Source organism: Haemaphysalis longicornis, unplaced genomic scaffold, assembly GCF_048455015.1.
Source record: "Haemaphysalis longicornis isolate Haplotype H1 unplaced genomic scaffold, Haemaphysalis longicornis Haplotype H1 scaffold_1, whole genome shotgun sequence".
Taxonomy (NCBI): Eukaryota; Metazoa; Arthropoda; class Arachnida; order Ixodida; family Ixodidae; genus Haemaphysalis; species Haemaphysalis longicornis.
In genome coordinates this window covers 397195291-397222880 of record NW_027526203.1, presented here as the reverse complement: position 1 = coordinate 397222880, position 27590 = coordinate 397195291, and the positions used below count along the sequence as shown (strand labels likewise).

At 50.0% G+C, this 27590-nt stretch overlaps 1 protein-coding gene across 1 annotated transcript in view; it reads right to left on the bottom strand.

Moving 5' to 3' along the window:
- LOC144155351 (RING finger and SPRY domain-containing protein 1-like) overlaps positions 1-27590 on the bottom strand; it is a 77307-nt gene that overhangs the window by 10237 nt on the left and 39480 nt on the right. Inside the window, exons 10-14 of the mRNA XM_077686722.1 lie at positions 13976-14119; positions 12625-12736; positions 10370-10472; positions 8869-9024; positions 7557-7661 (exon numbers count right to left, since the gene is read on the bottom strand). Coding sequence (XP_077542848.1) covers positions 7557-7661; positions 8869-9024; positions 10370-10472; positions 12625-12736; positions 13976-14119 — 620 coding nt within the window. The remainder of the gene's footprint in view (positions 1-7556; positions 7662-8868; positions 9025-10369; positions 10473-12624; positions 12737-13975; positions 14120-27590) is intronic.

Sequence of the window (27590 nt, the reverse complement as noted above, 5' to 3'; positions counted from 1 at the left end):
ACGGTTCCGTGATCCCGGTTCAGCTCGGGGCTCCACCTAGCGACATGTGGGAGATGCATTTGGCATTACAGGAGGCGATGGTGTGTGTGTTGTGGACGCCTTTGTTTCACGATGAAATGCAACGCTGTGCTTCTGCGGGTGCATAGTGCTTCCCATGGTCTGGATTATCTGTCTCGAGCGACGTACGACTCAACCTCGCATGGGGTATGTGCATGTGCGTGGCTAAAAGCCATCTCGGCTTGTGCGCCAGAGTTGACTTGCTGTTCGTCCCCGCAAACCGCGCGCGAGGTGAGTGCCGGATTTACGACGGGCAGGAGGAGGAAACCCATCGTCTGTTAATCGCTGTTCAGACTTGCAACGCATGTTGTCACGTTGTGTTCATTCGAAATGCATCTCTGGATTGTTTTGAAGTTGAATAAAAAGGTGTGCGTCAAATCCGGGCATTCGACTGAGGGCGTTCTCTGCGATTGCACGAAAGAAGTGCCACGGGGCTTCAACGCTTTCTTTATGGAACGTACTCAGGTAAGAGAATATCCATATCGTGTTATGGCCGTGTTGCATTCAATACAAACGGTTAAGCGTTTGCTTACACTTGTTTCGTTTGTCGTAAAATGTCCAAGCACTCTGGCACTACGCTTGGCAGATCAGCCGGCGAGCCGACGCTGAGCAGACGACTCATCTCTTTGCCGGAAGTGCGTGAAAAAGTCGCCCAATTGCAGGATGTTTAGCTCATGACGAACTTCTGGGAATCGATGACGTAGACATGTGAAGATGGCGGCGTCCAAAAACACGAAGGGAAGGGCGACAGAAAAGCGACAAACTTTGCAACAAAAGTGTGAGCTTTCCGCTGCGCGTAAAAGAGTAATACTTGGCACAGATAACGTTGACGACCCAATCTAACGATTGCGCTAGTTCATTTAGTGTGCTCAAAACGCCTTTCAGGGCCCCTTTAATTCCCTTGGAGCTGCTTTCTTGTCGATCTCCATAAAAGACAAATCGACAGACACGGTACATAGGTCCAAAGGAGGCATCAAGTCAGCAATGCTAGTTTTCTCAACATCAGCCAAAGATATTCCGAGATGTGTGGCTAGTGAGCGAACTGACAGAAGAAGTGGTTTGGCCATTGCAGGTCGCTTTTCAAAAAGCCTTATTGCCTGGTCGCTTGTGGTGCTGTTGGGATGTTCAGTCAAGGATGTCACTTTGAGAGCAGAAGTTTAGCCCAGTGTATATGCGCTGTTTCTCTAAAGACCACTGGTTGGCCTCCACATGAAGGCTTAAAGTAGGACTAGCCTTGAACGCTCCAGTAGCCAGTCGTACGCCTCGGCGGTACACTGGGTCTAGCAGACTGATACACGATGCATCCGTAATCCATTTGTGATCTCACAAGACTCATAAATAAGGCCAGTAAACACTTAGTGTCAGTAACCCATGACTGGTGTGAGAGGACATTCAGAATGTTGACAGCGTCGAGGCGTTTCATTCGGAGGCGCTTGATGTGCGGGATGAACGAGAGTTTGTCGTCAAGTACAACACCTAGGAACTTGTGCTCCTTTTATACAGTTTTGGGTGTCTCAAGTGTAATCACGGGGTCTAGGCAAATCCCACGCTGTCTATAGTCCATTCCAGAAGCTAGGTGCAGCACTGTGGAGGCTACATTGTTGTCAACAGCCCGCCCCCTCAGGGCACCTAACTCATCACCATGGAGGAAGAAAAAGTTAGGAGACGGCGCCACCGGAGAAACGTGAAGCCTATACATAAAAAGTAAAATCGAAGTCGGCCCAGGCGTCACTGCACCACGTGACCCCACCGCACCACCGCTGTATGGGCCGCCGCGCAGTCTTCAATTTCGTCTGCTCGAAACTACTCTGCGGCCCGTTGTCACGAAGCCTGCTATATGTTGTTTTTTTTCCCACAGCTTTTGTCTTCCGCACGTACGCGGCACTCCTGCCCGCACGCGGGCATGAGATCGCCAAGCAGACAAATGCAGGAAGGACGGGGAAAAGCTACCGCCAACGAAACACGAGAGATGCGCCGGAGTCGGAGACCGCCGCCGCCGCCGGCCCACCTGACCATGGAGGTCACGTGCTGGGCCGACTGCGGCGGCTTGAGAAAGGGAAACGGCGGAGGCAGCGGCTTCAACGGAGCTGGGCTTGCGAAGGCTAGCTGTGTGACGTCATGCTGTCTCCTAACTTTTTCTTCCTCCATGCTCATCGCGAAGGAAGCGACAAAAGGTGCCGGGGCCTTGTGGTTCCACTTGCCGAGAGGGGAGAAGGGAATGTCCTTACAGGACCCCCTTCACGGCGAGTTAGGCGCCCTCAGTGGATGCTCTATTGACAACAATGTAGGCTCCACAGTGCTGCACCTAGCGTGTGGTATGAACTATAGAGAAAACCACGCACGTTCTTTTGTCCGGAGTTAAACAGAAACCATTTTCATCTGCCCATTTTGTAAGTTTGTTTGTAGCTAGCTGGATCTGCCTCTCACAGATGGGCATATTACATGAGTGTAGTTTCTTAAGAGTTCATCTTCACAATAAACAGAGTGCAGCTCAGCACCCCACCCTGTGGCACTCCGTTTTCTTGAATAAACTTCTTGGATAGGACATTTCCAACTTTAACCTGAAAGGTCCGCTCCGAGGGGTAGTCTTTCAGACTGTTAAGCATGTTACCACAAACCCCAAGACGTTGCAGATCACACAGAATACCGTAACACCAGGCTGTGTGTCATAACCTTTTTGGAGGTCAAAGAAATGCCTGCCTGATGTAGGACTCGAGAGCCACTAGGTGGTCTGTTGTGGATCTTCTAGAGCGAAAATCTTTTTGGCACATGTCTATAACACCATGGTATTCAAGAAAATACATTTGGTGAAGGTGATCATTTTTTCCAGCAATTTACATAAGCAACTGGCCAAACAAAAAACCGGCGTGAAGCTTGCTGCAAGTGCTGGGTCTTTCCCCTCCTTTAGAATCAGCCCCACAATAGCTTCTTTCCACACTTTTGGAAACTGTCTTGTATTCCAAATTTTGTTAAACAGCTGTAAAAGTGCTTCAAGCGTGTCGTCATGTAGGTGCTTAATCATGCTGTCTGCACCTGGTGCTGATTTTCCGCAAGTAGTAAGGGCGACTTTCAGCTACTGCATGGTAAAGGGGCAATCATACCCTATTTGACACTGCCCTTTGTCACATATACCATTTTTTCTTCCGACTCCTTGCGCTTCATAAAATTGCTTGAGTAATGAGCGGAACTTGACACATACTCAAAATGCTCGCCTAGCGCATCCATTCGGTCTTCTAAGCTGTCTCCAACTGTGCTAACAAGAGGATGTGTAACATTGTTACTTCCACGAAGGGATTTAATCCTTCTCCATACTATCCGCATATCCGTGCATGATGTTACTGACGATACAAACCTATTCCAACTTTCTCTTTTTGCAGTATGACAAATCTGCAGGCCATTGGCCTTTGCGCACTTTAAAATTAACAGGTCTTCGGCTGTCAGGCGCCTACGCAAGATACCCCACGCCTTATTCTGTTCCTTGCGAGCAAGCCTACAATCATCATTCCACCAAGGTTTGGGCTTGGTAACCTGACCATGAGAACTTTGGGGTGACGTCTAGTGCCATGTCGATTATATGTGTGGTCAGAGTCTCTGCGGCTTCATCAATTCTGAGGTGGCTTATGACTGTATACTGAAGGAGTAGTGACATGAAATTTCAAAGCTGAGACAACTATGTAAAATGCTTCCTTTTTATTGGGAGATATCTCCCAGCAAGTTTCAACAGTAGCCGTTCAGTATAACATATTTGAAATCCATTTTAATCTCTGCCCGCACGCCGTGATCGGGACAGCGTTACATCTGCTACTTGCCCCAAACTGCTGCCGCCGGGGCTCCTGTGATGTAGCCGACGTGCTGGCTGCAGTTAGTGCGCGCTGCGACACCGTGTGTACATGTCATGGTTTTGGGACTGACGTCACGCTGCCCGGGCGCGCGGGGATGGTGAAGACCTCGGCCGGTCTGGGCAAGCGCGTGCGCTCCCTTGTGCACGCGTCCAGACTTGCAGCGGCGCGACAAGAATGGTGGTGTCACGTGCTACCTCCTGTCATGGCGGCTGCTTGGCGTTCGTTTTGTCCAAACCCAAAATGACAGAATAAATGACGCCGTAAATGATTGTTTATGCTGCGATTGACCGTCTATGATTAGTGGGCTAATAAGCACGCATAGCAGCGAAAAACGTAACACGAAAATTTCGTGTCAGTGCTCCTTTAAACTTTTCCCAGTTTGCAGCATCCGCCTTGAATTCCTGTACAAGTGGTGTGTTGTGATTTCTTTAGTATAGAAATTTAAGACTCCCTGGAAAGTGGTCACTCCCATACAAGTTGTTAATGACTTTCCATCCAATGACTGGCAAGAGGACTGGTGAAGCAATGGCCAAATTTATGCAGGAGTATGTGCTATGTTATGTTATAGTAATACGTTGGATCATCCCTGATCAGTAGGCAGGCTTCTGATGAAAGCATAAACTTTTGTAGAAGGCGCCCTTGGACATTGGTGTGTGGAGACCCCCAAAGTGGGAGTTGAGCATTAAATTCTCCAACCAACAGATAGGGTACTGGAAGCTGATCAACTAATGTTTCGAACTCTGTACTCGATAGACCGTGTTCTGGAGGTGGGTATATTGAACATATTATTGCCAATTCATTAAAGATTATGGCTCGTATGGCAACAGCTTTTAGGTTGGTCTGGAGGAGTAAGTACTGGCATGCAACTGACTTTTGGGCAATTACTATTGCAACCCCCCCAGAGGGGTGTGTGCAACTGTTTGTTTTTCTAAATACAGAAGTACCTAGTTCTTACAAAAGTTGGTTTGGTTCACATTCAGGTGTTTCCTGGAGACACATAATAGTTATTTGGTGTTGTGACAGCAATTCATAGATATTGTCCAATTTCTTCAAAAGGCCTCGGCAGTTACATTGGACAACATTATCAGTTACCATCAGCTTATGATATAACAAGAATTGGGAAAGTTTCACATTGTCAGCCTCGCAGGCTCATGACACCTTCCCAGAAGCCGTGACCCTAGGTGGCTTAACTTTTGTGCGGTCAAGAGAAGTGCCACGCCCTCTCGGCATACCACGCAACGGAGAGCTTGGCGTTGTGTCCATGGCTTCTTGCGAAGCCTCGACAGCAGGACTACGCTGGCTGGTTGAGGCAGCCTGCTTATCGGCCGAAACCGGCACTGCAGAGCCAGCAAGGGGCCCAGCATTAGCATCAAGGGCTGCTGGGGCAGCCTGTGATGCTTCTTTTGTGGCATGTGCAAGAAGGGGGCATGTGGTGTCTCTTGAGGCCTCGCTGGGAGGGTCCCAAAGGGAACTGTAACCGAGTGTAGCGCCGCCCCCCCCGTCGCGATACATCGGCAAAGCTAGTGCGTGTTAGAAACAGTCTCTGTCGTGCTTCCCGAAAAGTAATGTTTTCCTTATACTTCAGAGCAATTGTTTAGTTTTCTTTCTTCCATTGAGGGCACGACTGCGAGTACGCGGTGAGCTCTTTTTTGCAGTTTACACAGTGAAGTGGAGCTTCACAGGTGTCAGACGAGTGGTCGGGAAGGCTACACTTTGGACACGCCGCCTTACCTCGGCAGCTTAATGAACCATGGCCAAATCTTCAACAGTTAGTTATAACATCGTCGGGGGTTTAGAATATACAAAGGAACAGGAATCTTAGCATAGCCTGCCTTGACAGACTCGGGCAGTACACTGGTCGAGCATGTGAGGATTACATGCTTGGTTGGAATTTTTTTTCCCATCTCTACGTATTTTGATTCACTGAACATTCAAAACACTCTCTGCCCTCGAACTCTTCCAGGAGTTTTTTCTCAGACAAGTTCACGAAGTCTTCATCAGAGATAACACCTCTGGTAGTGTTCATAGATCAATGGGGAGTGATGCTCACAGGGTTGTCACCAACAGAGGTTATTTTGGTCAACTTGGCACACTGATCTGCGTCTTTGACTTCTAAGAGAAGGTCACTCCTTCCCAACTTGCTTACTCTATAGCCACTTCCTATCTCATTCGTAAGAACTTCGGCTACCAAGAATGGTGACAGACGTCTCATTGGTGAAGCAATGCCTTCTTTTTCACTGTGCATGACCATTGGATGTAGAAGGTCTTGCTGCCATAACAAGTGAAATCAGTTCAGCAGCTGTGCTGGCCGCCCACCACCGAGCCCAACCTGGGAACGTACTAGATGCACGTTAGCCATACACGGCTGCTATAACCCTCTTGAAGTACTCAAGGCTGATTCCTTACCCAGGGTTAACCCTTGCCACCTAGAAATGTGTGGAAATGAGGAAGAGAAAAGATGACAGCACAGGGCTAGCAAAGAAGATAGGAAGGTGTAAGAGCTGAGAGGGAGGTAGGAAACAGCGACTTGCTGATTCCCCCAGGGCGGGTCAGACCGGGGGCACCGTCTGCGAGAAGCAGGGGCAAAAGTGGCGTGTTGCCGCTACCGGGGGACCGTGAAGTTCCACAACAACCCTGGCTTGGGCTAAGCCACCAGGATGCCCTTTTCCCCGTACATGGATAAGCCACGCACAGTCAAGGCGTGGGAGGGTCCAACTCACAGGGGCTCATTGTTTGCAGTGTCGCCACTACCATCACCTTGATTACACAAGGTGCCCCTGCGGGCTGATCCGAAATGGTTACTGACACCTGCCCAAGGTCAGGACCACCTTTCTGCCCTTGAAAATGATGGGCCTGGTGAGATTCAGGAAGGTCATGGCCACCATGGAGCTGTCATCAGCACAGAAGATGATGAATATGCACTGGCTTTCGTTGAAAATGCCAGGTTTTAGGGCTAAATGTGCAGACCTAACTGAAGCGAACAGTACAGATTCAGAGAGATGCAGGTCACTTGCAGCTCATTCAAGCTATGCTCTCAAATACCTCGCGCACCCTGTATAGGCTGCATAGTCTGTCTATATTCTAGCTTGACCTAAGCTACATATGCAAAAAAGAAATCTCAGGTACCTTTTTTCTGGGTGCATAGTCATCATATTATACATTATACAGGCGACAGCCGATATAATGAAGTCATATTTAATGGCAAAAAAGAAATTGTTACATAGAGGTTTCTATAACCACAATGACCTGCCTGGGTTCTGCGTTGCTTCTTATATTTCCATCAAGTAAAACATTTTTTTCATATTTGTTTTAGCATGATGTAATGGGCATGCGTACATTCTACAAGAACATGCCTTTGACAAAAGATTTTGCTATTACATGGATCTCATAAAATAGCTTAACTGCAATGGTTTACTGCGAGCAGACAATGACAAACATTCAGAGTTGCTATAAGCCTTCAAGCTGCCACTGTATGCTTTTGGCTCCCCTGTTATGTGTGGACAGTACTTCGAGTCACAAACTTGACTCGCGCAAAACGTGACCGAGCACGCAAAGTGAGCACATGAATACGCATTCTGCACTGATATGCCAAGCACCCTCTGCCATCCATACCCTTCCCGACAATGAACGTGTGCAAACGGTGGTGTGGCTACTCACTTGTGTTGGCAGGGCTCAAGCCGAACAGCAGCACTGCGGTCGAAGCACAGGGTGCAGGAGTCCTCGCGGACAGTGCTGTGCCTCAGCTTCTCCATACGAATGTGCCTGGCAAGAAAACAGTAAGCAACAATTGACTGCTGCTGGAAGCTGAAGAACAAGGCCCCCTGTCATACGAGGCCCCAAATGTGGTGTCACGGACTTGCAGGGAATGTCACGTGCCAAAGTTCATTCAGTGCCTCCTTGCCACTTCACAAGCATTATGTGCAGTCAGCAGTGACCATACACAGTTACACTGAAAAAGAGAATGCACTGACAGATACAGACAGCTGCAAGTTTGGATGGTGTGGCTAACACTTTTATCACAGTAGTATTCGTTGCTTTAATCATAACATTGAACTGTCCTTTTCTCTGGAGGAAACTGAATTTATTGTGAACAATTTAATTTTCAATAAGTTTTCAGCACTGGCAGTAATTGATGAAAAGTAAGTTTCACGAATAATTTGGGCAACATTTCAACGTTTCAGAAACAATGATACAGTTTTGCCCATCTCGCTAATATAAAGTGCACTAATGTAGGTTTTTGGCCATCTCTTGCGCACACCAACATCCACAGAATCAGATGGTCCCTCATCACGCCATACTACTCCCCACACCTCCCCCGACAGCCACCCTAACACATGGAAAACAGCAGATGAGGAAGTGTCCTAAACATGCACATATGTATATGCGTGAACGAAAATGACAAGCAGAGTGATGGACACAAGTATTCTTCCTGGCCAGCCAAATTTGGAGGAAGAAATAAGAACTTGTCTATAGCATATCATTTCCATCAAACTTGTAACAAAGTGCTGTTTTTGTTCTTTGTAGACGAGATACCCTCAAAAGTCCTATTTCTGTTTTCTTGTGTAGAAATGGTTCCACCTATCATATAGATACTGGAATTGAGTGCTTCACAAGCTCAGTTCACAAGTCCCGAACATCCTTCCTGTGCCATTCGACCATGCCTTCAGCCTTCTGTGTGGTGTACTCAAAGGTATCTGGACCACTTCCCTTCATTAGTAGACACAAGCTAAGGACAAATAAAAGCCTTTTTTGATATATGTACCTCACCACTGATCCATTTACAAAATAGTACACAGACCAAGCAGTGTTTTTGCAGCAGGCTGCTGGTTACTCAGATCATGGTAAGTGAACATGGACCTAATTTTTAATGTATTTTCATCGCACTGCGTTCAACCAATGTAAGGCGATGTCCCTGGTTTCAAAACAACAGGTTTTGCAACTTTGTTAATATACCAAATAAAATCCTCACCTAGGTAGGATGACCTTGTCCTCTTCAGTGAGGTGGGCAAAGGAATTAAAACAAGAGAACTGGACTCCGCTGGGCGGGAACTTGAATGGAGAGCGGCCGAAGTTAAACTCGCACTGCTGAAAAGTCATGAAGCTGGCAGCAGCAAAAAAGCCAGACCTGCAGGGGAAACACAACAGATTCAAGCATATCAGGCATCAACTTCACTTTCCTTTTTAAAATAAGTTGAAAATTAAGCACCTCTCTGTACAAGAAAACAACGTAAACTAGCGAAAAAATGAAGAGCTCTACATAACACGATATCAAACACATATTAAAGAGACACTGGAAAGTAAAAATGAGTTGGCCTGCGTCAGTAGATTACAGCGCTGTGAAAACAAATATACCACTTGCAGCAGCAGCAGTTGTTTATTAGTCTAAAAAATGCCAAGAGCGGCAAAATTGGTATCAGCGCAAAGTGAAGTCAGAACTTGTGAATTATGAAACAAGATTGGCAGAGCTTCATTTCTTCAAGAAAAAAAAGTATGGCATAGACAAGTGAACGTTAAAAAAAAAAAAAAAGCATTCGAGGAATTTTTGCTGAGAACGTTTTTAAAAGTCACCAATTTCAGCTGGCAACTGTCTCAATACCACAAGCAGTAAGGTTTGCTTGTTTCGATAAAAATTGTACCAGTGCCCTCAAACGATTCATGCTCACAAACATGAGATGTATCATTACTTTTTGCTGCCAGCATCCGTATAACGCGTAAACCGGAATATACCTAAGTGCAGTTTTTTCGCCAAGGAATGCGTACGAAATTCGCTCCTCGTCTCACATAGTGGTCACTGACAGATGGTAAATTTTAGTCCAGCAACCATGAGAGTAAAAGCGTCCCATTATCGCTATCACATCAACCCCACTAGCGTGACATAACTATCTTCTAGATGCTGTTTTTTTTCATTCATTTTTTATTATTTCTTGATTCTTGCTTGTGTGTGCAATCTTGCTTTGTGTTTTCTATTGTGTCAATGATGAGTGCTGGAACTCGGTGGCAGTTTACTGACTGCCATATTCAAAATGCAAAAAATAGAAGCGATAAGTGCTTGCCAAAGCGAACCAGTGACAGTTTGCATAGAGCTTTGATGTGTGGGCCCTTGAGTCGTGCAAGCTATTCGTTGCTGCTGGTTCTTTTGTATGTGCCGATTTGCACACTATTGCCAACGAGCAAGCATGAGACTGTGTTATACCTTGCTATGGTTGAGGCTCGGATAAGTTGGTACATGGTTAACAAAGAGGGGAACAGCACAAAACAAACAATAAGTTGTAAGTCAGCGGTTATAGTTGTCCTTTTTCTTCATCTTGTGCATCGTCCATTTTGCGCTGTTCCCCTCTTTGTGCTATACCACTGCATTTGCCACCAGACTGAGGGAAAGGGGTGCAATTTTTGTTTGCACTTTAAGTTGCTTGAAAAACAAAACAAACTAAAACTCTCCCCATTCGGATGAAAGCAAACTGACAACTTACTTGGCATTCTGAAAGACTTGCGTGTTCGGTGGCAGCGGCTCACCATTAAGGTAAAATGTTATCTCAAAGGACTTCATGTCAAGCAAGGTTCCCAGTATGTCACCTGTAAAGAGGCACAATTCCTGACAGGTTAACTACCACACATCGAAATTAGGTATGGGTGTCTATGTCCTGAACACATGAAGTTGAGCAGGTAGCCCCCTATACTATGTAAAATAAAACAGTTGGCTTGTCATTAATCTTCCAGATCACTAAATGTTGAACGGCAATACTGCCAACAGTAGAAACACAGACAGAATGATGACCATAGCTCCAAGTTTGTTTTACACGCAACTATTTCACCTTTATTTTCAAACGAGTTGATGTCGTTAAGGGGATGCTGAAGTGTAAAAACAAGTTCGGTAGGTTGCGGTGTCGAGAAGACAAATACAGTGGAACCTTGGTTATACGTCTTCGGGTTTTACCACAACCTGGGCTTTACGAAGGACCAGTCGAATCCCGGCGAAGTCCCCGTAGAAACAATGCATGAAAAACCTCGGTTATCCTATGCGATTTCATGCCTGACCCATGTTGTCTGACAACCCATGCGAAGCGCGCGACCAACCGGCAGACGAAATGAAAGTTCCACGGGCCTGTTCTGCAGTCCTTGAGCCTGCTCAATCGATTCTCTCCTGCATAGCTTTCTTCTCCGTCTCATCTTTTGCATCTCTGCCCTCCAGCAGCTGCCCGCTCCTCTGGACGACCACTTTTCCCCTCTCCTTATTGGCGTCTATCATTGCGCAGCAGTCGCAGGGGCAGTGCGCCGCAGGCGTTCATTTTTACCACTCAGAAGAAAATCGCCAACAAGGTAATGCCGAATTCCACATGTTTTCCACATGTTTTAGGCTTCCACATGCTTTTGCCATGATCGTGTGTGCGACAAATCGCACTGGCTGGTAGGAATCGCGGCAGTGGACTGTGGTACAAGGTTTGTTTTAATACAGTATGATTGGCGCCTGTACTGCATTATTTTTTCCCAATTACCTTTTAGTGATTTGGATTTCCCAGCCCTGCAAAGCATTAGTTTGTGGTTTCCATAGAAGTTTTTTGCATATCTGTCGCGCGAAACTGTACTTATAGGCGTAATTGTTGTTAGGATTTTACGATGCTTTTTCACGGTCCCGAGAAAGTCGTATAACCAGGGTTCTACTGCATGTCATTTGCGGTAGCAGCGGTTGTTTAATAACACTTTTCCACACTAGGATCTGTTACATCACAGATCATGTCGGGGCGGGTTTAGGGGAGCTTGTTTTGGCATTCTCCTCAGATGAACAGTAAGGTACGACCATATGTATAGTATAATATCGATGTATCGGGCATCTTTAGCTAAAACACACGTTTTGCCTTGATGAACAAGTGCAGTCAAAAGATCTACTGAAGTGGACGCGAGAGCAACTGTCCGTTTTTATTGCTGGCATACACATTTATGGCATAGCCGCACAAACTGGGGATTATTAGCAGAAGCGGTGAGGAACCATGGATGCTGCCTTAATGTTTAAATTTTCTACGCCTTCTACTAGGTGCCAGCAGATCATGGCTTGGTTGGCCCGTGAGGCACTTGGTCTTCTCAGTTTGTGACGTGCTCTTTTACGTTTAGAAATCAAAACAAACAGGAAATGGCAGAAAAGAATGCCAGCTTTAATTACGTATTTTTTAACAAATGGAGCAACCTTTACCATAAGAGTTGCTTGAATATACCGTCGAGGGTACAATAGCTGGGATCTTTCAGTTAAAACGGCGTTTGTTCAGCCCTTAGTGTTCTTTTAAATTAACACAGCATTTTACAGCTTTTCAGTATTCTTTTCTTAACAAACGCAGGAGCCAAAATAAACTTTTAGCATAAAATGCCATAGGGGTGATCGTACAGATTTTGCGGGCTAACATGAGACATCACCTGAAATTCAAATGCACAAAAAACTGTCACCAGCAATGCAAAAACTATGAGATGATAAGTTCTAAGCTAAAAGAGCACAATACCCTCCTCTTACAAAACTTTACTGCTTCAATATTAGAAAATGCACTGAAAAAAAAAAAAAAAAGAAAATATAGAAATTTTAGCCCATGCAAAGGTTCTCATAATTAACAGTGGGAGATTTTACAGCTAATATTGGAGATATCAAGATTGTTACTTCAGCTCAAGAGACAAAGAACTAGGTAACTTACTCTTGCAGCTTCAAGTAAAAAAATCACCCAACAGCAAACTGATACAAGCTCACCTGGTTTCCAGCACGGGTGGCTATGGCTTTGGCTCAAGGCATTGTACCAAAGCAGCTGCCGGCAGCCATCATAAGCTATTGAGAACTCGTCGTCACCAATTCCATAGCCTTCCTGCACAGACCATTCAAAAGGCATGCCATCTCTGAGTGAACAAGAATTGCAGTCAAATTACACAGATGTACAATTGTTACACACCGAAATTTGCATGTCGCCTATTATCTGGCGTGTCTCTGCACAAGGGAAGGACGAAGTTACACGCCAATATCTATTTGCTCCCAATTTAAAATACCGTGATCGGTTCTCCCCACTCATTTTGTACAGTGTTTCATCAAAAAGATATCCAAATTCAAATTGGGGTTAAACCCCTGCACGAAAAGGTGGGCATGGACCACTCAAACCACCTAAATCTTCGCTGCGTGCCGAAATCTTCCCCTTCACTTACATTGAGAGAGAGGGAGAGAATGCACATTTCTGTGCATTTATATGCATGCTCTTTCTGCCAATAAAACCCCAGTTGATGAGTAGCGCTCGTCCTGTGTGAGTGTGTAAGGGCTAGAATCACAGTGATAAAATCTGTAAAACTGGTACGATCTTTGAGTACTGTGTGGTAAGTACACGTTTTTTTGTTTCCAAAACAAGGTTGTCAGCACAGTGAGCCGGCCTAGTTGTAAGCGATCCATGGTTACGGTTGCCCAAAAAAGGACAGGGACAAGGAAGAAAACACAAGGACGAGCGCGCTCATCCTTGTGTTTTCCTCCCAGTCCCCGTTCTTTTTTGCGCAATCGTAACCATACAAGGTTGTCAAGGTTTTTGAAAAGCTTGTTTCAAAGCCATTTTGACACAACAGTGGGCAGGCAATACTAGCAACAGGCAGAAACCGAGGGAAGCTTCAAATCAAGTGTCTCGGTGACAGAGCGCGACTCAAAGGTGTCATGTGCCCCGAGAAAGAAGCAAAAATTCTCCTAATTGAAACTCCCGTGATGTCTCCCTGTAATCGACATGCAACAATAACAAGCAAACAAGGTCACTACTGTCACCCGTGTCGGCAGGAGGCCGGCAATGGCTGTGGAGAGGATGCTCTTCATACCGGCCGTATGAAGTGTGTCCTCTCCGGTACCACAGCACCACCGCGACTTTCGTCCGCTTAATATAAAACTACAGCTAATTTTCCCTAATAGAAGCACAAATTCCCCGAGTTTCCCCAGACTATTCAAAATGTCTGAGAATTCCCAGCTTTCCTGGTTTGCCTGGTTGGTAGACACCCTGAATTAAATTTTTAGGTTTAGAGTGCCAGATGAGGTAAATAAATGCCAAGACAAGATAAGTACTGCAAAGTGTAGCTGCACTTACATGGTTGAGGAACTTGCTTTCTCGAGTGGCCCATCCGATTTGCATTACGCCTGAAGTGACAATTAAGGCCTCATAGTACCAGATGCCAGAGTCCACTTGAAAAGTGCAGCGCACACTTTCAAAAGATGATGCGTCACATCGTGCCTGGAGAGAAGAGAGGGGTGTTGAGAAGAGAGCTAGGATTTATTTTAAATTTTTTTCTGGCCAAGAGAGCACATGCAGAGCATAGTTGCAGACTAAACAAATTTCCCCACATCTCTGCTCGCTTTGCTGTTCGTTGAAGCATAAAAACAGCTCACTGTTTTTACGCGACGGTAATCTGTGTCTCAAGATATCACAAAAGCCTTTTTTCAACCTAGTTTGTGCTTGTCAGAAATTTGGAGCAGCCAACTGTACCGAACTGCTGTTCTACACACGACAGCAGATATCTGTCACTGCTGCGCCTGCAGTAAATTGATTCTGTACAGGTGCCGTCAGAAGTAATTGGAGCACGGGAGCTGTGGCCGAACCGCATAGGAGCGCCGTGTAGCTACACTGGTGGTAAACGAAAGGAGCAGAACACGCATGCGGGACTGCCGATGGCGATAGCCCATATATACTTCTCGACCCACTTCTTTTAACGCGGCTCCGAGCATACTGGTCCCTGCGATGGTGCTGATAGCAGAGGCGCTAACTGGCAGCGTCGCTCACCCACCTTCAGCACACGCGAGCTGCTGGAGAAACGTAACAATCACAGGGATCTGAAGTGACAATTTTTCTTTTCTAAAATTTTTAGGTGGGCCTGCTCTGCTATCAGTGCCATCACCGAGACCAGTATGCTGCGAACAACGCATTAAAATGTTTTCTCCCGATCTCAACCTTTTGTCTTCTGTACACTTCCTCACCCCTGCTGGCGCGTCCCGTTTTCTACTCCCAGGAATCAGGTCATCCTAATCACAGGTCTTGGCTGAACTCAATTGCAACTAATTCTTACTCTGTCCACAGTATGATCTTGCTTGAAAAGTGACTGAGAAGCTTGAGAAGTGCGACTGAGAATGAGGCAACTGGGAACAGATGCCCACACACCGTTAGAACAGCCTACTTACTTTGTTAACTGCTCATTCAGAGAAGCACTGTCAAGCTAGTGAAAATTTTCAAGTTTAGAAGATCATACAAATTCTGAACATACAAAACAGCGCAAAAAAATGAGGACCAAGAGTGAAGGGCACAGAAGAGCGCACAGCGCTCGTTGTGCTCTTCACTCTTAGTCCCCGTATTTAGCACTGTTTTGTATGTTCCGAATGAACCAACTGGATCCACTCGAGACGCTAATTCAGTTCATACAAATTCTGGAGGGATTGCTGGTTGTTCTGACAAAAACTGCCATGTCAATGGGAGCACTGATGCCTTACGATTAGCTATGCATGGGTTAAAAAGAAAAAGAGCTTTTATATCCCTCTGAAAACTGTTTTCCTTTACTTTGCTCACATATACATATCAGAATAAAACATTTTAATTTTTTTCTGATACCACTTAAAGGAGTACTGACACAAAATGTTCGCGTTACGTTTTTTACGCTGCTATGGGTGCCTACCAGCCCATTAATCATAGAATGGCACATTAGAAGGTCGACTGCAGCGTAAATAATTACAGCTCCATTTATTCGCGTCAGTTTCGGTTTTGATGCAACGAACAGCGAGGCGGCTGCCATGGCAGAAGGGCACTCTTGACGTCACTCTTTCCGTTGCACCACAGCATGTCTGGACATGCACACACGCTTCCAGACTGGCCGCGGTCGCACGCGCCTTGGCAGCATGACGGCAGCCCCCAAAACGGTGACATGCTGCACAAGGTGGAACAGCACACACCAACAGCACGCGCCAACAGCAGCCAGCGCCTTGGCCCCTTCACGGGAGCCCTCACGTCGGCAGTTTGGGGCGCGCAACAATGCTGATGCCGAATGGGCGTCCCCGTTCTGAGCTTTCTCGCACATGCAGAGATTAAAATTGATTTAAAATATGTTCTACTGAATGATTACAGTTGGATCTTCCAGGGGGGTATCTCCATAAACAAAGGAAGCTTTTTACATAGTTACCTCAGCTTTGAAATTTCGTGACAGTACTCCTTCAAGGGGGCAGTTGGGTCTTTGGGGCCGAAAAACGGTCAAAAAAAGCGTTTTCTCAAAAACGTCATTTTTGGCCTCCACGGCCATTTTTTATCAGTCTGTAAATTTCCTCATCAAAAGGCACCACATTTTGTTGTTATTATATTATAATAGCATTTTAAAGTGCACTCTACAGCTCAGTAAGCGCAGAATTCGATGGTGAAACGGCACTTTTCTAGCAATACAAAGCTAGCATTTCATCCTCAGATATCTTGGCACCCAGAGCAGGTACAACTTTAATTCCTTTTGCTTCTGATACCGAAATGTGTGGAGAATACAATGTTGGAAACAAATTTTTCAAATGGAGGCTTTGGAAAATTATTATTGTGTTCAATTGGCACCACCTGCGAGCGATTTCTGGCAGAGCACGGGAGAAGTGAAGTTCCCTGTGTTGTAAAACGACCAAAAATAGCTGAATCAAAAAAAGTACTTCCTATGTACTTCTGCCTAGCCACGTGGTAATTGCCATTCTGTATGGAGTGGTTATTTTGTAACTGTGACCCAAAATAATGGTAATTAATCATTAATTAACTCAAAATATAATCAACTTACAAAAGATTTAATGGCAGATTTGAAATCAGCACAAAAAACTCTATAATGTAGTGCAGTTTCATTAAAATTGGTTTCATTAAACTAGGAAAAAAAATACTGTACAATTGTTTACATGACAAGAAAATTAACTCAAATGACCTAGATCAGCACGTACAGTCAGCAGCCTGAACCGAAACACACAAATCTTGATTTTTTTTCATTACATAAAATGATGGCATGGTAATTCGGCAGGTATGGCCCACTCCACACTTAGACCTGCCTGACACATGCCATTATTTTACTTGGATTAACCAGGACCTAGTAATTTGTGCCCAGGTTCCCATTTTCTCTTTCCTGCTTTAATGCTGGCTGCACATGACAGTATGACATAAAGAAAACTGTTTATTTCTGTAAACAGGTGAAAATTAGTGGACAAACGAACATATTTCCTTGTACAAGTGCTAAAATTTCAATGTGAATATTACAAATTATTATTGAAATGTTTCAGTATAACTAAATTAGAATGTTTAGTATGAGCATGACGCCAAGGGAAAATGGCCTGCTTGCTCCTGCTTCAACAATGAACCATTGCAGAGGCTAACCTTTTGGGACTATAGTGAAAGGCAGTGGCAGCCAAGGCACAGTTGAAATTAAGCAGGTATGCTCAAGTTGCTGCCAGTGAAGTGGTCATAAATTTTTGCTCCTAGGCTTTGGTAGCAGTGACTGACAGGTGTATGACAGTGAAAACAAAATGCTTATGTGCTGTTGCAGTAAATGAATAAGCAGTCAGATACATATTCTACATGCGCCCACCAAGGTATAAGCCGAGAACCTTTTATCAGCTTCATAATGCATCAAATTTACTCTGCCTTGTGGGAATTGCGGAGCTCCGCCATCTTTGCTATCCCTCTCGGCCCGCCGCGGAGGCGAGAGGGGTGGTACCTCTCTCTCCGCGGTCGCGCGCTTCCCCTCCGGGAGGATGCCCGTGAGAGCGAGGGGGCGCGGCCGACCCCTCGCGTGACAGGTTTGCCCGGAAGCTCCGGCGGCCTGGTCCGAGGCGGGCGACGGAGGTACGGCCTCTTTGGACACGAACCATCATCGGGAGCGGCCGTAAGTACGACTCGCTCCTTTTTGGCCTTCCTTTGTCCGCCCTCGCGCCTGTCTCTCCCGCCCGGCTAAGGTGGTCGGCGGTGTAGAACGACGCGCCCGACGTCTCCTTTATTGCATTGCAATAAACGTCGGAGTGGGCGAATTCTGTGTCCTGTGTTCCTTGCTGTTCGCTGCCGATACGCCAAGTTGGTGATCCGCGGCGGTGTTCAGTGGAGCTAGCCTTGCGGCCGGATCTCGAGGATCGAGCTAGGCCGACGTCAGAACCCTGGTCCCCACATTTTTGGCGCCCGAACGTGGGACTCGTTTTCAAGTGAATTCGAGGTTCGCTAGCTCCGAGGAACATGGCACAGCATTATGAGTTGGCGGATTTGATGCTGTTGGCTGACCTTTGTGATCATGCCCGGGAGGTCCCGCGATGCTCTGCATCAACAGCGCCCACCGCAGCCGCAGGAGCGGCTCGGGTCCCCCTTCTCCACGGCCCCTACGCAACCGCGAGTGCGGCTTGCGCACCAACGGAAATTTCGGAAAGTTCTGAACTCCGCGAGCGCTATACGTCAGGTGACGCCGCGCTTTCAACCACCATGCGCCGGGCCTACGCAGATGCTGCGGCTCGCGCGGCAACGAGAATTTCGGAAGGTTCCGAATTCCGCGAGCGCTATACGTCAGGTGACGCCGCGCTTTCAACCACCATGCGCCCGGCCTACGCAGATGCTGCGGCTTGCGCACCAACGAAAATTTCGGAAAGTTCCGAATTCCACGAGCGCTCTACGTCAGGTGACGCCGCGCTTTCAAACCCCATGCGCCGGGCCTACGCAGGTGCTGCGGCTCGCGCGGCAACGAAAATTTCGGAAAGTTCCGAATTCCCCGAGCGCTCTACGTCAGGTGACGCCGCGCTTTCAACCCCCATGCGCCGGGCCTACGCAGATGCTGCGGCTCGCGCGGCAACGAGAATTTCGGGAAGTTCCGAATTCCACGAGCGCTCTACGTCAGGTGACGCCGCGCTTTCAACCACCATGCGCCGGGCCTACGCAAATGCTGAAGCCCCATGCGGCGCGCCTCTCGTGCAAGTGAGCACGCAGGCGCCCGTAAGCGAAGGAATGACTGTGGATGCAGCGTCCATCGCGAACGCTCTCGCAGGCGCCATGCAGCAAGTGCTGCAGGCGGCGCGCTCACCCGCTCCCAGGGTGCAGCTACCGATGCCGACGTATAGCGGTTATAGCGATCAAGTGAGCGCGAACGCTTTCCTGCTGGCTCTGAGCCGTTACGAGCAGGCGTCCGGCATCAGCGAGAGCGAGGTGCTGCACAGAGTTCTGCCCGCAGCCCTAGTCGACCATGCCGCCCGGTGGTATCGAGTGATAGGCCACACGGCGCGCACGATGGATGACTTCCGAACGATGTTCAGGGAGGAATTCCTGCCCGTCGACTACCTCCCGCGGATGCGTAGAGTTGGAAATGCGCACCCAAGCTCCGGACGAATCGATGATCGAGTATGTCCGTGCGATGCAGGAGCTTTACGAGTACGCCGACCCACATGCCCCGAACTCGGAGCGGGTCGATCGGGTCATCAGGCAATGCCACCCCACCTTTGCCTTGTACTTGAGGAACTGCAGGTGCAGAGATCTCAACGAGCTGGCGGCCGAATCTCGTCGTGTGCAAGCAGCAATTGCGGCTGCACGCGCGTATCGGCCACCGCCGCCTCCGGTGGAAACACTGGAACCAAGCTGTGCTTGGCGCGGCGTTACGGGCAGCGGACGAGTCGAGGTCGGCTCTACGTTGATACCCGGCCAGCGAGAAACGCTCGGTCTCGGGGACCGAGCGCTGGACCCCTACTCGTATGGGTTGCGCAACGCGGAGGCGATACGGCCGGAGGTCCTGGCAGCCCCGCGCGCTGTGCACACAACAAACCGGTCAGGTGATCGGCCGGCGAACGCACGCCCAAGTGGGCTTCCCTACACGGGATCGGCGCTGCCGCAGTTGCTGGCACCCGCTCACAACTCTCCCCCGGAGAACCGGATGCGGCCAGCTGGCCGCGGAGCGTACGAGCAGCCTCGAGCGGCGCAGCAAGCAGCACGGAATTCTGTTCGCTGTTTCAGGTGTGGCCAAGTTGGTCACATGATGCGAATCTGCCCAGGTGGACAGGGAAACGCAGCGGGCCGCCGGTGAAGTCGCCGGCGGCTGATCAACGCGCCCGAGAGGAAAACATCACCGCGCCCGCCGCATTCAGAGTCGGAGTTCCGACCAGCGCGCCTGCGCCCTTTCTCGACCTCGCAATTGCGGGACGGAGTTTTAAGGCACTGCTGGACACCGGGGCAAGCACTTCACTCGTAGGGGACGAGGTCGTTTCCCATCTCGAGCGCAAAGCTATTCGGCTGCGCGCGCGGAAGTTGCCTCTCCAGCTGGCGTGTGGTGATGTTACGTCACGCGGTGACGTACGCCTCGTCGTGCGTTGGAGTCAGCGTGTACGGCGAATGCGTTTCGTCCACTTGCCCGGACTGACGGTCCCAGTCATTCTGGGGAGAGACTTTATGTCCAAGGTTGGACTGGTCGTGGACATCGGCAACGGAGGCTATCGGGAGGGCCCGTTTACGCCGCTAAAGCCGTTCGCCGAACCGCCGCCTGCAGCGAGGTCGCTGTGTAAAGGCCGACCTCCATGCAGCGAAATGTCGGCGAAAAGGCGGCGAACGTCGCCCGGCGGCGGCCGCTCCGCCGCCGGCGTCGAAAATACGGCTGTTCGCCGGCGATCTACGCGAGCTAGATGTCGAACGCGCGGCGGCGAACGCGACCGGAAGCGGCAAACTGAATTTTGAGGCCGCAGCCAATCACAGCCTCGTACTTCGTTGTACTTCCTGTCCTGTCTTCCATCGGCGGCGTTCGCCGCGTCGCGTTGCATGGACTAGTTAAAGGAGGCGATGGTTGGGGTGGACGAAAACTGAGCGGCGCGTCAAACCACGGCGTCCGCCGCGCCAAGTTCGCCGAGAAACTTCGCTGCATGGAGGTCGGCCTTAAGGCCGCCGCCGAAACGTCCCGCGCGCCGAGGGAAGCAACAGCTTCAGGCGCAGCCGATAGCCGGCGCGCGCGGCACCCTCCGAGCTCGGGTGTTGCCGCTCCCGGCGCGGTTGATTTCTCCTGCGCCGCCAGCCTTCCAGCCCGAAATCGGAGCGAGGAGTTAGGCGCGCTCCTAGCAGGTGCTAGTGAGCTGACAGCGGCGCAGCGTAATCGCGTCGTGGACATCGGCAACGGAGGCTATCGGGAGGGCCCGTTTATGCCGCTAAAACCGTTTTCCGAGCCGCCGCCCGCAGAGAAGTCACTGCATGGGCGCGCCGCCGAAACGTCTCTCGCGCCGCGGGAAGCAGAAGCTTCAGGCGCTGCCGGTAGCCGGCGCGCTCAGCAACCTCCGGGTAGAGTGCCTCGATGCGCGCGCCCCCGCTTAGAGTGGTGCCAGCTTTTGAAAGGGCAGGTGCCGCTTCGGCGGCCTTGGCGGCAGCGTGGTCGCCATTTTGACTCCTCCGGCCGGGCCCCGGCGCTTGGTGTGCATGTTGTTGCTCGCTCGATGCTCGTCCCCGCCAGTTTTATGCGATAATTTCCATCACCATGCCCTTGTGCTGCGGGCCGCAGGGCAAAAATTATTCTAGGAATGGTTGAAAACTCTAGCACTTGCCCAGGGGATCGAAAAGAAGGCTTCTTTGGACAGCGAAAATCAAGCGTGACAAGAGGCATTCCACCAAAGCCTCATTCATTTGCATCGCAAGTAAACATTTATTTTTTTGAGCGCGAAGCTATTTCATCAGCCAGAAATATTTAGCGCACCATTATTTTTTATTTGGGTGGGTGGGCAAACGTCGGGCAGCCAAGCGTCGTGGAGCGTACGGGGAATTTGGGGAACTACTGCGCGGTAACAAAACGCCCCAGATAGGTGGGCAAACGTCGGGCAGCCAAGCGTCGTGGAGAGTACGGGGAATTTGGGGAACTACTGCGCGGTAAGAAAATGCCCCAGATAGGAGCCTGGAGTATTTATTGAATACAAAAGCACCCGTGTGGGCAATATTTGGCGCAGCTTAAAGGGCCCCGAGTATTCTGATACATTCAAAAGTACTACCGAGGGTTTCAGAGTAGTGTCGTTGCGTGGGAAAGTTTCACCCTGGGTTCAGAACTTATATTTATTCGTGCACGCTTTCCACAACTTCGTCGAAACTTGCATGCCTCTTCCGAAATGAGAACGTTTGGACACAAAATGTATGCTGTTACTGCGAAAAATGTTCAGTGTTACGATGCCGGGCCGGTTACCGCCGTCTTTGTTCTTGTGAAGCAGTGCTTGTTAAATGGCAAGTAAAAACAAGCCCAGGCCTATTGCGCAGTGTTGTGTCATTCCTACAGGATAATTAAATTCTGCCCTAGAAGGAAATCACGACTTGGCTACAAACTTTTCATATAAATAAATCTGTAACGCCTGCTATAAAGTATCGCCCCAACGACCTCATCTTTCGTCAGCTGATTGTTTTTTTATTCGCAAACATTTTCAGTGCAAATGTTTAATGCATTACCCTAACAGCAGGCAAGGAACGCAATTTATAAAATCTCGCCCCACAAACCTGATTCTTCCTCAGCTGACTGTTTTTATTCGCATAAATTTTCAGTTCAAAGGTTTAAAGCATTACCCTAACAGCAGGCAAGGTCCATCTTCGCGCTCATTGAAACACTAGCTAGCTCCACAATACTGAAATTTTTACGTTGAGGTGCATCTACGGCTGCTGGCAGCATGTATATAAGTGCTTTAAACGATGGGTAGCGTGTTTGGAACAACGTTTTTACAAAGCAAAAAGGCAAAGGTTTATTTAGACTTATCGAACGTATGTTGTTTCCCGCCTAAGGAAGATGATTCGTTTTTAATATATCGAAGTCTACGTCAATCACTGACGCCTTACACAGCACATGCCATTAGCTTACAAGGCAAACTTCGTTCTTTTAATAAGCATTTAGGCAACAACAGCACTACGTGCTGGCTAAGCTTCGCAAAATAGAAAAGCTTGCGAACGTGCGCTTGTTCCTGAACGTATCGTGCACCGCAAATGGTCGCGCGCTTCGCATGCTACCCAGCTCCGCGGGAGGCGTAATGGAGGATGCCGTAGCAGACGACGCGGCTGTCCTCACCCTCAGCGGAGCGCGCGAGCATCAAGGCACCCTACCTCCGGGCTCGGTCGTTGCTGCTGCCGCGGCTGATTTCTTCTGCGCTGCGCGCCTTCCACCCCGAGGTCAGGGCGAGGAATTGAGCGCGCTCCTAGCAAGTGCTAGCGAGCTGACAGCAGCGCAGCGTGACCGCGTCTTGTCGTTGTTAGGTGACTTCGGCGAGATATTCACTGAGCAAGCAGGTTGCACAAGGTTGGTGCAGGACTGCATAGACACCGGCGATGCTCAACCATGGAAGTGCAATCCCCGGCCCGTCAGCCCCGCCAAGAGGCAGGCAACTGATGAGGCGCTGGAGGAACTGCTGAAAGCAGGCATTATCCGCCGCTCGACGAGCCCGTGGGGGTTTCCAGTGGTGCTCGTTCGAAAGAAGGACGGTAGCTGGCGTTTGTGCGTCGACTATCGGCGGCTGAATGCGGTCACGAAAAAGGATGCGTACCCCTTCCCGAGCGTTGACGAAATCGTCGCAAATCTCGGTGGCGCAAAATACTTCTCCATTTTGGACGCCAGCAAGGGGTACCTTCAGGTCGAGATGCGCCCCGGCGATGAATGCAAGACAGCGTTCACTTGCCATCGGGGGCTGTACGAGTTCGTACGTATGCCTTTCGGTTTGTGCGGAAGTCCGAGCACATTCCAACGCCTGATCGACCGGGTGCTCGGTGAGGCAAAGTGGCAGCATGCCCTCGCCTATTTGGACGACATTGTCGTCTACTCCCGCACCTTCGAGGAGCACCTCTGCCACCTGAGAGACGTCCTGGGACGACTCAGGGCGGCGGGCATAACCATCAATCCTGCCAAGGCGCAAATATGCAGCGCTCAAGTGAGCCTGCTCGGCTATCGGATCGAACGCGGACAGGTGTCCCCCGATCCCGAGAAACTCCGGGCGATCTTGGAGTTTCCCACGCCGAAGGATGTCGCCGGAGTTCGGCGCTTCCTAGGGATGATCGGCTACTACCGCCAGTTTATCCCCGCTTGCGTGCGCCTGCAAGCACCCTTGACAAAGTTGTTGAGGAAATCCGCCCCTTGGGAGTGGGGAGAGGAGCAGGAGAGCAGCCTACGCCAACTGGCGAAAGCTGTTGCAGACACTGCATCGCTGAAACTGCCGGATCTGAACAGGCCATTCGTGATCCAAACAGACGCGAGTGACCTCGGCGTAGGGGCAGTGCTCCTCCAGGTGGATGGAGAACAACTGCGACCCGTGGCTTTTGCGAGCCGTGCGCTGACACCGGCAGAGCGAAACTACTCGGTCACCGAGAAGGAGTGTCTGGCCATAATCTACGCACTTCGAAAGTTCGAGATTCACGATCGAGACGGATCACATGGCCCTCACATGGCTTTCCCGCCTCCGTGAGCCCAGCGGGAGGCTCGCGCGATGGGCCCTGACATTGCAACGCTTCGAATTCGAAGTTCGCTACCGCAAAGGTGCCACGAATGTGGTCGCGGACGCGCTGTCACGGGCGCCGGTGGACGACACCCAACCGGCCGGAGAGGCCGAGGAGGACGCTGTAGGTCAGCGACCCTTCTCGGCGCGGGGAGAGCGCGGAACGCGGGAGGACCCAAGTTTCGGAAGCTCAGAGCACGTGCATCTCGTCGGGGGAGGAGTTCCGCTCGAGGTTGCGTTCAGTCGGGAAGAGCTAGTCGAGGCTCAGCAGGAGGACTTGTTTTGTCGGGAGGTGATCGCCAGTCTTAATGAAGAGACGGACCCTCAGGCAAATCGAACACCGGAGAATGACGGGCGCCGGGAAGCTGCTGGTATTGCGGCTGGCGCGGGCTCTAATGCAGCTGGTATTGCTGCGAGTGAGCTGGAAAGTTACCTGCTTGTCGCCGACGGAGCTCTGCTGAAATACGTGCCCGGCAAAAATGACTCAAGTGAGTGTTTTAAGGCCGTTATCCCGAGCAAGCTTAGGTGTGCTGCATTGCAGCACTACCACGACGCAGACGGCCACGGTAGCGCGCCAAAGACATGGCGGAAGCTTTGTCGGTATGCTACCTGGCCCGGCATGAAGGCACAAGTATGTAGGTACTGTTGGGAATGACTATCCCACCGCTGGCACCACTGTTGGGAATGACTATCCCAGGGCGGTCGCCAAGGTTGTGACTCGCCTTCCTGCTCGTCACCGAGGTTGGGAATCAGCCATCCCGACGCTGTCTCCGCTGTTGCGACTGGCCACCCGAGCGCAGTCACCGGTGTAGCGATGTTGCCTTGCTCCGTCCGCTATCGACGCGGCGCAGAGCCGAGCGAAGAAGTTCTCGAGCCGACGAAAACTTGAAGTAACATTTATATACAGTATGTACAGGGTAAGCAAACGTTACATAACTCGCACAGAGGCGACAGCACCCCTTTCACTCGGTGCTTCCGAAGAGACTGGTGCCGGAGAGAAGCCGCCGAGGAATGCCGACGATGAGAGCCTCCGGGCTTCTTTTATAGCCTGGGAGTTCGTTGTGGCCCCAAGAAGTTCGAAATGCTCCAATCAGGGCTCTCGCTGCCTGAAGTTTGAATTCCGACGAATGGTAGCGAAGCGGTGAGTCAGCTGCGCCGCCAATGGGGAAAGGGAGAGCGATGCCGCCGCCGTCTCCGTGACCTCGCCTCCGGGCGTAGCGACATGCCCTTGTTTGGGTCGTTCTCCGCTGAGGGATTCAGCCGCGCCGCAGCGTTTCGAGATGCAGGAGTCGGCCGCGCCGCAGCGACAAAGGGAGAGGCGTGACTCAGCCTCGCTGTCGGCGCGTCGCCTCGTGCAACGCCTTTGGGCCAGGCGCTCTGGCACAACAGCACCCCGCCGCCAGACAATGCGCCGTGAAGACGAGCTGCCTCCACGTGGCTCGGATGCCGGGCGCGCTCGTTCGCCAGGCTCATCCAGGTACACCTCCAGTGCCCCAGGAAAAGGGCGGCTCCACCAAGTTCCTCTCCTTGAACAGGTACCGCCTGCCAGGTCTGGATCACAGGTACCTCGCCGTGCTGCCCAGGTGTCTCGACCAGTTTCGTCCGGCTCCTTCGGTCTGTCCTCAGCACCGGTTGCTCATCGTTCTGAAGCTTGCAAAGAACCGACCGACAACAGGCAACACCCAGCGCAAGCAAGCACCCTCTGTCCTCCGTCAGAACACCAGACTCCAAAGCGTGACAAACTCTCCTAGCTAAGTGTCTATCCCCAATTTGGACCCTCTACACCAAGAGGCCCATGCGGGACGTAAAACTCTTAAAAGAAGAACTCACACTAAGTGTCAAACGTAACACACGACATTAAATGATAAATAAGGTTGATTACTTGAAATCACGCGGTACGGAAATAATCAACTGAGGCAGCAAATGAGGGCAATAATTTTGCTCCCATCTACCTGCTAAGATAATAGCTGCTCACGAAGAAACGAAACGAAGGACACGGGGAGGATGAACGCGGTCCTACTTAGAACGCCCGGCTTAGTGCGTCTGCGTTACCGGCTACAAAGCACGCAAACTTCTGCACTGCCCACACGACGCAGCCACATTCCTTTTCGGATGTACTGTTAGCCTCTTTCCTGCAAGTTAGCTTGCGGCTGAAGTACAAAACTGGTCGTTCGCATCCTCTTGGCATAGTAAAGCTTCCATGCCACGATCGCTCGATCACACTGAATAACGAACTTTTCGAAACGTCGGGGACCGTTAGAACTGGCTCCTCGCTCAGGCTCGTTTCAGCGCTTAAAACGCGTCCTCCTACTTTGTGCCCCATTTCACCTTAACTGGCTCAGTCGTTCTGAGAGCGTCAGTAATGGACTAGCAAGTGTGGAGTGATCTTTCACTTAAGTCTAGCCCTATCTAGTCAAACCCGAAGAAGTCCTTATCTCGGACTTAGTCGTTGGTCGGCGATAGCTTACGGCTGCGGCTACTTCGATTTCCGACGGTCTGCGTCGGCCGCGCTACCACCGCCACCTGCGCTAGATACGTCACTTCGGCGTAACTTATGTGACACTTTTAACTGTTTGACTGTAGGCTTGCTTTGAGCCTGCTCAGCACGACTCGTAAGTGCTCTACTTGCTCCTACCCAGCGCGTACTCTGACAGGCCACGAAACACCCGCTGCGCTAGTTTCGAGAAGCAATACTGCTAGTGTTTGAGTCTTAAGCTGAACATGACGGGACGGACTGTCCGAACGGGGAAACGAAGAACGCAGCGTTACAACTAGCTCTTCCCCACTGGCTAGTTTCGTTATTCGAAACGCGTTCTCTTTCCGCGGTCATATACAAGCCTCGCAAAGCTGACGCCCGTAATCGCGCGCGGAGCTGACTTCAAGGCCAACCTAGCAGCCGGCACGCATGCCTCCAAATCGCGTTTCCGCTCAAAGCAGAAAGCTCTGATCTTTCGCTTTCGCCCTGAGCGCCTTCGTTCCACTGGCTTGGAATGCGGGTGAAAGTGCCCCACCTTGCTTTCAAGCAAGCCATCGAGAACTGGGGACAACATCGACTTCGCCTCGCAACACTCGGCCACCTGGGTTTCCCCGCCGATGGGGATGGCGCAACCCGCTTCGGCCGACGGCGGCTCGATTAAGCTACTGCCAGAGCTTTCGGTCCGCTCGCCGCTCGGCCTTCGTTGCTCGCTCGTCTCTCGTGTCCTGCTCGAAGGCTTAGCCACAACATCGCCCGCGTTAGAGCTCACACCCGAAAGAACACCTTCTGTTTC